General features: G+C 38.8%; 1 protein-coding gene across 4 annotated transcripts in view; it reads right to left on the bottom strand.

Annotated features, from left to right (window-relative positions):
• The window catches only part of APP (amyloid beta precursor protein), a 274,171-nt gene that overhangs the window by 66,726 nt on the left and 194,767 nt on the right, over positions 1 to 12,678 (bottom strand). For all 4 annotated transcript variants that reach the window (XM_082840186.1, XM_082840187.1, XM_082840188.1 and 1 more), the window contains 2 exons: positions 1,801 to 1,929; positions 702 to 801 (listed from right to left, as the gene is read on the bottom strand). In XM_082840186.1, coding sequence (XP_082696312.1) covers positions 702 to 801; positions 1,801 to 1,929 — 229 coding nt within the window. The remainder of the gene's footprint in view (positions 1 to 701; positions 802 to 1,800; positions 1,930 to 12,678) is intronic.

Raw genomic sequence — 12,678 nt, 5'->3', positions numbered from 1 at the left:
TCTGTATTATTTTTCCAACTTCTTATGAGTGTATGATTATTTTAAAAGTTTAATGAAAGATAGCGGGCATACAGTTAATTAAGTTTAAACAACAATGTGGTCCAGAGAACATTCATGGCTATGCAGGGAGCGGGGCGTGCATCAAAGAAAGATGCGTTACTGAATATAACAATAACCTCAAAGTCAAAGGTCAGAGTTTTGTGGTTTTGCTGTGCTCCTTGGGATATGCATGACATAGGCAAGTTTCTTAAATTGTAAGTTTGGGCTCTTTCATCTTAAAAATGAGGATATCATGGCACTCATAAGATTATGATAATAAAGAATTAAGAGATGAAGGGTTGTTTCTATTAAACTGTAAAGTACCAAAGCATCATAAGGTGATATTTATAAGATTGACTAAATTAGAAAACTGTTGACAAGTATAATCCAACAACAAGTGGCTCATTATCACACAAATAGACCAAAGTCAAATTACATCCCCCTCGGCTTTTGTCAGTATGCAGTTAAGACCTGATGCAATTGCTAAGATGAGAGCAACTTTCACTCCCCAATAGCTTCACTGTAGAAGGGAATCTGCTCTTTTTCCTTCCACATATTAAAACACTGATGATTCCTGATGCAGATGAACTCAGTTCCCTGATTTTCTCCTACAGGAGGAAAATATGTTTATATGCACAGAACCAAAAAAACAGCTCACTCACCAACTTCATCCTGAATTTCCTCAGCCACAGCAGGAACATTGTAGAGCAGGGAGAGAGACTGGTTCATGCGCTCGTAAATCACGCGGAGGTGTGTCATAACCTGCAGCAAAGGATGATAGCTCCAGGTAAACCATCTCTGGAGTAAGGAGGAGTTATTTTCCTTACCAAGCACCGCAGACAGATACAAACTTCCCAAATAAAACTGACAAAATGCTGCTGGAACTTTGAACATGAACGGGCATCTTTATTTTTCTTATTCCCTCATTTTTTGTTCTCTAACTTTGGAGCTGCTTTAAACTTTCCATTATATTCTATGCTTGTAACCATAAGATATAAAGCCAATTGAAAAGACCATTTCTGCCCAATTCTGATTCCTAACATTGAGATTCCTAAATAAGCTCTGATGCTCCATATATATATATATATGTCTTTCCAAAGTTTCCAATAGATGGGATCATATGGATATTTCACACATGAAACATAGATATTTCATGATAGATATTTCAAAAAATTCTTCTGTTTAAGGAAATGTAAAATTTCAGATTTCCAGAGGTAGATCCCAGTTGTCAAGTTTTGAAAATGGCAGAGTATAAAACGTATCACTACCAAGCTTCATTTAGTCTCACATTATCTCCAAGCATTACAGTAGAAATGGAGTTTATGATTGTCTTCTATAATTTAGTTGAACCAAATTTTAGCGGTTTTGGTTTATACAATTTTGTTTTCATTTTAGTCATCAGAGTTTGATGGTTCCTTAAGAATCAGTAGCAGTAGACACTCAAGATTTTTATATTCTTTGTTATTTTCATAACTCAATTTTTTTTTTTTTTTTTTTTTTTTTTTTTTTTTTTGCGATACGCGGGCCTCTCACTGTTGTGGCCTCTCCCGTTGCGGAGCACAGGCTCCGGACGCGCATAACTCAGAAAGTGCCAAACCACATGTTGCCCTAGGACAAGCCTTTAGAATTTACCAGGTATTAAAGAACTCTTGCTATAGAGGTCCAACACCCATGGCTATTCTGGGAATACCTAAAGATCCAACTCAAAGGGCAAGAACACTGAATTGTCCAAGTTGCATGATTACCACATTCTGTGCTTACCTGAGACCGGATCTGGGCAGCTTTCTTTGGATCCACCATGCGAACATGTTCAAAATGCTTTAAGGTATGCTGTCTATCTTTCTGTTCGGCACGGACATACTTCTTTAGCATGTTGAACACATGACGAGGCTGTAGGGGAAAAAAAAAGTTCAGGTTTGTCTAAAATATTGCTTCTTCCAATGGCTTTGGGTCAGAGGTCCCGCTAGTTCATTCCATGATGTGAAAGCACTGTGAGTCACGTTTTTGCAATTCTCCATTCCCTTCTTACTAGGTAATTCTTATTTGATTGGTCACTTTTCATTTCTGTAACAGCATTTAGCATTTGACACATATCATGATGGCTATCCTTGTTAACATTTTCTTTTAAAATAGTGTCTTCTGCTATTGAAGGACAGTTGATTTTGGATCTGTCAGATTTAAGTTAGGTACTTTCCATTTTCCCACCCAAATATACAGCGGCATATGAGACTACAATTCTATCTGCACAGTCTTAATGGTTGTCTCAGCAGTAACTGTTGCACAAATAATCCCACCATCAGTAGCATGTAATAATCAAAATGAGAAAAATAATAGATAACCACTACTAACTTGCAGGCCAAGAAATAGCTGATAAGTTCTAAGAGACATCATATTTTTCTGGGAGAAAGGCCAATGTATTATTTTACTTTGGAGTTTAATTAAATCCTTTCCACGCCATCAGATTCTAATTCTTTCAGCAACAATTAAGTTATTTCTTAAGTGCTTCTATTTTTTTTCTAATTGATTCCATTTCATTTTTATTCCAGTCTTACTTGAAAGCATTCATCCTCATAAAAAAAAGGGACAAGGTCTGCTTTCTCTATCTTTAACAATTCTCTTGCTACATGCATTCTACTATGATTTTTTAAAATGATTTCCAAAGATACATGTTTCTTCTTCATTAAAACAAACAAAGAAAAATTACCTATGCAAGTTCATATCAGAAATAGAATTTTGGCCATTTGGGTCTATCTAGTTATTATTAACCTGTGAGTCATGGGCACCTTGAAAGCCAGTTGGAAGGTACAGAATTTATTCAGAGATGGTGTATGTGTTTTCCAATACCTTATGGACTGTGCCTCCCCTTCTCCTGTTGTTTAGCTTAGGGTCACCTCCCTGACATTGCCAGGTGGAGGTGGTACCCTTTCTCTGTGCTCCCATGAAATGCTATGCAAACCCTCATTATTGCATTTCTGACTGCTCTCTTCAACTGTGAGATTCTTAAGGGCTAGATTTTGTCTTTCTTTATCCGGAATCACAAAATATACAGTGCCTGACTCAGAGAGGGTGCTCTGTACTATACCTTCCATAGGCCACATTCCTATACTTAAGAAAAACAAAGAAATACAATGAAAAGAAAGTAAACCTGAGTTCATCTGCCTTATTTATTTCTTTTATCCTTTTATCCTAATATGCTTCTCCATAATCTTCAAAAAAGGCAGATATCACAGCTTGAAACAGTTTGGGGCAACACATCATTACAATTTTCACTGGTACTCTGAAATCTGGTTGACCCTACAAATCAGGGAATGCCCTTTAAATCTGAAAAGGAGAAAAGTAGTAAAAGAGATAAAAACCAACAAACTTCTTCGATAATATACATATTTAAAAGACAATAGGTTTTAAATATATATATTTAAAAAAGGTGAGTTTGGGGTCAGAAATCAAAGGCCGAGTATTGTTGAATGCAATGGATATTTTATACGCAGGACTGTGCAATCAGGATATTATATACATGCTTGTTCCTTATTCAACACCAAGTCCTAAAGAAGTCCCTCTAGTTCTACTGCAATTATGCTTCCAAAATTGGAGACTGCAACTAATTGCATTCATCAAAGGTGTCCCAGCCGACTGGCTGAATGTGCTTTCTCAGGTGCTCTATTTCATTTCTTTCCTCTTGAAAAGGCTTTGTTGTTTTAAAGAAAATGGATTTTTTTTTCTTTAAGAGCTCAAATAAGAAAAAAAAATACTTCAATTGAACATAAAGATTGTTTTTCATCATAACTTTCTTTTCTTCTTCTTTTTCTTTTTTTTTTTTTGTAGCCAGTCACCTATAAATGTTTCTACAAGGCATGCTGTCCTCAGAGGACTGTCACCTCCAAGCATGGGCACTAGGATATAACTGCTCCAAACTGGCCTTGGCATTGCTGGTCTAAGCTGAATTCTGCCAACTGACACTTGGGTCTCCCCCAACTGCTTTTTTCCACTATCATCACAAACAGTATCGATTCCCACTTGCTATTATTAATGTTAACATTAATTTAAAAATAAACACGAGTCACAAAATATCTAAGCCTCATCTTCCTCATCTGTACCATTCAGATAACGATCTTTCATACGGTGTATGTGGGAATTAAAAATGTTGTTAGTTACTCACACAACGCTGCATCCACAGCTGCTACTCAGTACACGCTGACTTCTTCTACTCAGTCCCTACCTCCATCCCCTCCCCCTTTCCCTTTCTTCTAAGCAATAACAGTTCAGCACTTATTCACTGCTTATATGAATAAGATTGTGTTTCAAGTGCTTTATTCATAGTAACTCATTAAATCTTCCTATCAACCCTGTGACAGAGGTGCAGCTGCTTGCCCCACTACATTGATGAAGCAAACAAGGCACAAAGGAGGCTTAGGACTACGAAGCTGGTTCCATTTAGTTACAGCGCTAGTCAGGGGTACAGCAAGAACAGGTAGCCCAACATTGGCTCTGCAGCCCGTTCTCCTGATCGCTATGTGATCCTGCCTTTCAAGGAAACTAAAATGGACCACGCCAAAGACATGTTCCACAAAGTAACCTATAGAACTGGAAACTGAAAGAAATCGCTGAATAGTTAGAAATGAGAGCCTATTCTAGGAGTCCTTGCCTGGATTTCTAGCTTTTATAAGCTCAGATAATATTATTTTGGGACACGCTAATATCCGCTCTTTTAATTGTGCTGAAAATCATCCAGATTTGTTCAATCTTGGAAATACTGTCCTTGGTTTTTGGCATTCCGCTGTGCTTTAGCTAATGCCTCGGATGTAGGGAGGAGAAATAGCAAGATAGGAAGGTCCTCTTTCAATCTGTTTAGGATTACTGGAAAAAGATTATAGGTATTAATAAAAAGTTAGGCTTTTGTGACATTCATGGATTCTACTTCTAAATCCGTCCTTATCTTCTACTAAGATGGATAATTAAATGGTGAATGTGTTCGAATGCTGAAAATTGCTTATCTCCTTTAATACTGACATTTCTTTATATGTTTCAGAAGTATATTCAGAAATATATTCCTAACTTTCCCCCCCCAAATCCCTAGAGCTTGACAATGAAACAGTAGCACACCGGGCTCTCTTGATGGCCCAGGCCTCTCTCTGCTGGGGAACAAAGCTCCTGTGAGGATAATAAGCCCTAAGAGCCCAGCGTAAGCCATGACCTCATCACTGTTCATGTGAGCTCAGATACAAACTGCGTGTGCATCTATACAAACACCAGCCTTTTCTTCCCACTGCCTACACCTCAGGACACCAGAATTCAGGAAGACACTCAGAAAGACACGCTGACGTCCCTCATTAAATGAATTACAAGGTTCTGTTTGGTTGACTTATTCACGTAAACATATTTCTAATGATCATGCTTAGAAATGAAAAATAAAAGAAATCAGATTAGTTTCTATGTTGGAGTAGACAGACAAATCATGTCAAATGAAATGGCAGACAATACCTCATAAACAAATGCTATTTTAGTTAAGAAAGAAAAATAGATAACATTCCTTTGTACTTCTGTATATTCATTTGCTTTAGTTAAAAAAAAAAAAAGAGTTCTGCCTTTGGTATGTGATTCATGAGTGTTTCATTCAAATACAGAAATAACTGCCTTCACAATTTTTAGCCAGAACGCAGAATTTCCAAGGCTTAAAACTATTTCTAGAGCTATTTCACATATCACAGAATAACAGGGAACCTCCATTGTTTCGGGAATTTTATTTCATTATGTTAGGACAAAGATGAATTTCTTAAAATTTTAATTAAAAACTCAGAACATTCACATAGAAATGATAGGAAAAAATACCTGGTATCTATAGAAATATATTCTCTTAAAGTAACTGCTATTCTATTGTCATGATCCTTACATTTAAGACAGGATTATTCAGGCGATTAGAAAAACAAGCTTAAGAATTCAGTGGCTCATTGTAAGGATATTGGCAGTAAGCAGAGATTAGGAAACATTTTAACCTCTATGCATATAATTTCAACCTTTCTCAAGTCTTTAACATCTTCTGTAACTAGTAATAACATTTTTTCTGCCAAATTCCCCTCATTTCACAATACTCTATGCATTAATACTGAGATCTGGTTATATTGCCATTGAATGGCTAATCTTATTATTAAAAATTATAGCAAAGAACAGAGATAATAAAAGGAAAAGATCTGCCCCAGGGGGACTAATTATATCCAATCCGTTTTTTATTGTCATTATTGTTTCTGAGTGTTTAGCCCATAATTACAAAGTATCTATTTGCATCAGATGTAGCACTTTTCAGTACATATTAAATTCACTTCACAATCACACTGCATTAAAAAAAATCATTTCAAAAAGAAATTTCGTAAAGGATTAAGAGTAGGCCCTACTAAAATAGATTATACTGAACCTGAAAATAGAAGATTTACATTTTGGAACATTAACCATTTCCCTCTCTTGGAACAAGAGTGTAACATATCACTAGCTCCTGGCTCAGTTCCTGGCATAATTTGGTTGTCAAAAAAATGTTAATTAAATTAATGAATAACCTAGAGCTAAATATAACTTGCACAAGTAGTTCCAGGGGCAAAATACATCCTTCACGGCATCTGAGTTGAAAATAACCGTCTCTCAACCAAGAAGAGATGCATTCCCAATTTTTTGGTACATACTGATCTATCCACCCAGTCTGTTGGGGTCCTTTAGGGAGCTGTTTTAATGGGGAACTCTTCCCAGAAAATATTTCATAGGCTCTACAGAATGTTCAAACCCCAGTGCCCACAAGATTCATATCCTTAATTTCAAAAGATGTTATAGTTTGTCTTCTTGTGGCTTGGGTTTTGATGTCAGGCTGATGCATGGAATTTTGAAAGAAATTTCACAGCCTTTCCCTCTAAAAGGTAACTTTAAGAAATTAATGTTCCCACTTCTCAGATGTATTGCCTTTTTCACTTGGTTCTTTTATGCAATTTCATAAACTTGGTGTCCATGGACTTTGGATCAATCAGACACATCTGACTGACTCAATGCCAATCACGTCTGAGTGGGTAGCTTTCTATTCCACAGTTCACTTGGAACTGTGGTACATTAAGACACAATTGTTCAGCTCCACTCTGCCTCTCTGCAGCGTTATGCTTGATGTAGAAATCTGGCATCTTATCGTAACAGACACTTGTGCCTGAAACCATCTCCTGATGGGAGGGAATGATCTGTCAAGAGCCTTTAAAAGCCCTAAGCATAATCTTGTCAAGAAGGAAGTAAATGAGTCACTTTATGGGGAAGCACCCTAACCTTTCTAGTTCACAAGGGACGTATTCAGAAAACCCTCTCCTGAAGCATTAAATTGAACCCTAGTTGTTTCCAACCCTGTGACTGGGGAAGTTAATCACCTACCAAGAAAATGCAATTCTCTCCTGTTTCCATAAGTAGGTTCAGGGCCATTATTTTCACAGTTCTACATCTTGGATTTTGAGATATCTTGAGCACATAGATGTACAATGTACAAAATCTCTGTGTGCAGGTTTAAAAAACTCCCTTAAGAGAGTTTAACCTCTTTCCGCTTGAGATGGTCTCTTGGATGAGTTTATTTTGCCACGGTAGACCTTCCTCGGCATTTCACATGCACTCTCACGGTTGCAAGAAAAATCTGAAAAAAAAAACCCATTTGGGGAAGCTTCCACGGGAACCTTTGATCACAAAGGTTTAAAACTAGGAGTTGAGCTAAAGTCCACTGCATATTCCTTTCTTCAGAAGAGCACATAAGTGATTTTTGTAATAGTTTAACATGACTTTAAGAAGGCAAATGACAATTCTATGTCAGGTTGAACATAGAAGTGTTGAAGAAGCAACAGAGGAAATGGGAGTAGATTCCCATGCCCGGCTCCATTCAGTGTTCCTCCAGCTTTGGTAATATGGAGGCATTAGATATATCCCTTCCCAGCATATCCAGATTACTATTTGGCTCTGTAACACAGCACAGCAGTACACAGGCAAAGCCATCTCCCATCCCATCCCTCCTCCACAAGGAGGCAGACGACTTCCTAATAGGGACAAGGCACCAAAGCCTCTATAGTCTGTCCTAACAATCGTTCTCTTCTCAGGGAGGAAGATATCTTTCTACTTCACAGTCTCATCTCAACCTTCGATTAATCCTTTTGTTTTTCTAATTATGGCCAACAAAAAGCTAGACAATGCTAATTACAAAAAAGTAGAATGATTAACCCCAATTTGCAAATAGAGGAGAAAGAATCCTTCTAATTAAGTCACTTGTTCCAAGTTATAAGATGGCAAACTTGGTAATTAAAAATAGGTGTTTATACTGTACTATAAAATATGGAAAATAAGGGTGGTTTTAATCCTGTCACTCACAAATTAGGGACCTCTGGACAGTTTGTCAAATCTGGTAGGTTTTAGTTTGTTTCTGGGATATTTTGCTAGTTCTCAGCAATAATTTATTTTGGTTACCGTGACATAAGAAATACATGTTTTGGGCTCCCCTGGTGGCGCAGTGGTTGAGAGTCCACCTGCCGATGCAGGGGACACGGGTTTGTGCCCCGGTCCGGGAAGATCCCACACGCCGCGGAGTGGCTGGGCCCGTGAGCCATGGCCGCTGAGCCTGCGCGTCCGGAGCCTGTGCTCCGCAACAGGAGAAACCACAACAGTGAGAGGCCCGTGTACCAGAAAAAAAAAAAAAGAAATACATGTTTGGTCTCTGACCCCAGTTCCTGACACAGAGCTCCTAAAACAGTTATAAAATTTGGTGGCAGGAGCATGTTTTGTCATAGTATTTGGTCTTAGTCCTTGGTTCCAGACACAAGAGCTTATTAGACCCTTAGAGAGATAAGAGTATCTTTTTGTATGCTAACGAGGTGACTCTTGGAGGATGGGAACTGGTTGCTAGAGGAACCAATATTTGGTCTTAGTCCTTGGTTCCAGACACAAGAGAACCAACGAAATGATTAGAGGGTTGGAGCTTTCAGCCCCGTTTTCTGATCTCCAGGGAAGGGAGAGGGGCTGGAGACTGAGTTTAATCACCAATAGCCAATGATTTAATCATTCATGGCTACTTAATGGAACCTCCCCAAGAAAACCCCTAAGCAATGGAATTCAGAGAGCTTCCCAGCTGGAGAACACATTGGGATGCCAGGAGGGTACCATGCCTGGAGAGGGCATGCAAGCTGCACACCCCTTCCCCCATACTGTGCCCTACAGTCTTTTCCATCTAACTCTTCCTGAGTTCTATCCTTTACAATACATTGCTAACAGTAAATAAGGTACTTATTCTGTGAGTTGTTCTAGTGAATTATCAAACCTGAGGAGCAGGTCATGGGGACCCTTGATTTATAGCTGGTGCATCAGAAATACAAGGTGAAAATCTAGGATTTTGCGACTGGCTTCTGAAGTGAGGGAGGGGGCAGCCTTGTGGGACTGAACCCTTAACCCGTGGCGATCTATGCTAACTACAGGTAGTTAGTGTCAGAATTATTTTATGGGAGGGGAAAACTCCACACATATTTGGCGTCAGAGTACTAAGAGCAGAGGGACCGGTTCTTTCTTCAGTTACACAGACCCTAGCTATACATCAATGAAGACAGCATACAGAACTGAAATTTAGGATCTGGCCCAAACCCCATGATTTATGCTTTTGGACCAGCTTAGCATCCATTGGATACAGAGCTTGGATCTGCTGACCTGCGAGCAAAAAAGCGCCAGAAAGTGTTTGGACTTGTATGTCTTCAACTCTCGTTTAGTCACGCAGTGAAACATGCTGAAGCCCTCAATGATGAACAGGATTATTAACGCAACCCAGATGGCAAAGCCCGCAGAGTTGAGGAAGAAATCGTAAACAAAAGATGTTTTAAGATACCACAGACCTTCAGAAAGATTTGTCAAATGGTCTGATCATCTGACAAATGCCAACCATGCCATACTCTTGACTTCTTAAGAGAGAATTACAATATGCTTCAATTTTGTATATTCATACTTAGATTTTGGCATTTTTGCTTCACAAATCCCCCAAGTGGCTACACCATGTTCTAAGATATGCACATTTATATTTCTTTCAATTTCACTCTCTTCTCATACTCTACCTAACCACAGTGCCTTGACCTCCTAGAAACAATATAAGGAAACCTATGTGTAATTTTGTGTGCACACACACACGTTTCTAGGGAGAAGATCCCTTGTTGCTATCTGTTCTGTAGGGCAGATATCTGTAACGCCAGACAGTTAAGTAACCACTGGATTATTAAATAATGTGCTATGCATTTGTCTAAAACAACTAAATATTTATGTTTTCATAATGGGTTTTCATTTTCAAGAATGAATGAAAATAGGTATTGACATATAAATATGTATGTGCAACCTTTGCTAGAATGAAATATGACATCCCAGTGCTGTATGTTTGACAGCATCGGATGAAGAGCTATTTAGACTTTGAAGACAGTGACTAAGTGGGGCTCTGCTATGGAGGGAATCTGGGTGAGGAATAGGGTCTCAGAGGCACAGGACAGCTTTCAAGTGGATGCTTTGCCTACATACGTCTTAATTTTCTATTTAACTTAATTCAATTAAAAACAGAAAACACTAGTGTCTCTCATTACACACTTCCTGCTGGTCTTTAGTAAGATCTGTCTGTTCAGCTAGGTAAAGATTCAAAGCAAGGTAAGAGGTAATACTGAGAGGCTTTTCTGGAATAGCATGCAAACCACACAGCACAGTTTATAGGACTTTGTTTAATAAATGAGAATTCTCCCATTTGTCTTTCCACCCACCATTTGATATGGGGTCTGTCCTTAAAAGCTCTCAAGTTAACAAGTCCCCTTGTGCTCACCAATTTTTACAAACCTCAACTAAAAATAAATGAATGATGAATGAATGAATAATAAATATATAAGGTACAGGATAATTATATTCCTCAAAGATGATTTTCAAGCCAGTAATCTTTTAAGTACATTCTGATCAGCTTTACAAAATTTTGATTATATTCAAAACTTGGGGACTTCCCTGGTGGCGCAGTGGTTAAGAATACGCCTGCCAATGCAGGGGACACGGCTTCAAGCCCTTGTCTGGGAAGATCCCACATGCCGCGGAGCAACAAAGCCCATGTGCCACAACTATTGAGCCCGCGTGTCACAACTACTGGAGCCCATGTGCCTAGAGCCCATGCTCTGCAACAAGAGAAGCCACTGCATTGAGGAGCCTGCGCACCGCAACGAAGAGTAGCCCCCACTCACTGCAACTAGAGAAAGCCCACGCGCAGCAATGAAGACCCAAGGCAGCCAAAAATAAATAAAATAAATAAATTGAAAAAAACAACAAAAAACTTGAGGGTAGGATGTTTGAAACTTCTTAGTGCTCATCTCCCTCAGTGCCTTCACATATTAAGATGTCAGCAAATAACTTTTAATTTATTTACCGTCCATTATATTGAGGTGTAGATGCAGTATATTTACCTTGGAGATATATATTATCTACATATATTCTATCAACGCTTCCTATTTCTTTTGCGACCAGAAGTGATTAGCAGAAAATGAAGAACTGCAGGGAGAAGGGCAGTTAGAAATTATATAAAAACAAAAGCAGTCAAGTTTAGCACCTCAGTTTCTGTTTACGTTATAAAACATATAGTTACACCAACATTCATATTGGCTAAAGACTGATTTAGTTGGTACCTCCTCATGCTGTCACTAGTTTGCCTGCCACGGCATACCAACTAATTGCTGCCTTTTATTTTCTCCAACGATTGCTACTTTTTATTGAACACGTATTGCCCTGCTGCTAAAATACACCTAACAGCAGTAAGCAAAATCTCAATTTAGGGAAAAAACCGTGCTCCTTCATAGTAAATCTCACAAATCATTCTACTAAAGAATTGTATGAAGACATTTTCAGGAATCTCAAGAAAATTTAACATTTGGCTGAAGTAATCTAGTATACTGTTGGTGGGAGTGTAAACTGGTACAGCCATTATGGAAAGCAGCATGGAGATTCCTCAAAAAATTAAAAATAGAACTACCATACAATCTAGCAATTCCATTCCTTGGTATTTACCCAAAGAGAATGAAGACACTAATTCGGAAAGATGTATGCACCCCAAAGTTCATAGCAGGTTTATTTACAATAGCCAAGATATAAAAGCAACCTAAGTGCCAATTGCCAGATGAATGTGTAAAGAAATGTGGTATAGGGCTTCCCTGGTGGTGCAGTGGTTGGGAGTCCGCCTGCCGATGCACGGGACACGTGTTTGTGCCCCAGTCCGGGAGGATCCCGCATGCCGCGGAGCGGCTGGGCCCGTGAGCCATGGCCGCTGAGCCTGCGTGTCCGGAGCCTGTGCTCCGCAATGGGAGAGGCCACAGCAGTGAGAGGCCCGTGTACCACACACACACACAAAAAAAGTGTGGTATATACACTTGCAACAGCATGGATGAATCTGGAGAGTATTATAATTAGTGAAATAAATCAGACAAAGACAAATACTATGTTTTCACGTATATGGGGAATCCAAAAAATAAAACAAATGAACAAATATAAAGAAACAAAAACAGACTCACAGATACAGAGAACAAACGGATGGTCACCAGCAGGAGAAGAGGGGAATAATGGGTGAAATTGGTGAAGGGGATTAAGAGGTAGAAACCTCTA

Source organism: Leucopleurus acutus (genome assembly GCF_964270905.1).
Source record: "Leucopleurus acutus genome assembly, chromosome: 5".
Lineage (NCBI taxonomy): Eukaryota > Metazoa > Chordata > Mammalia > Artiodactyla > Delphinidae > Leucopleurus > Leucopleurus acutus.
This window is presented reverse-complemented; position numbering and strand designations above follow the sequence as displayed.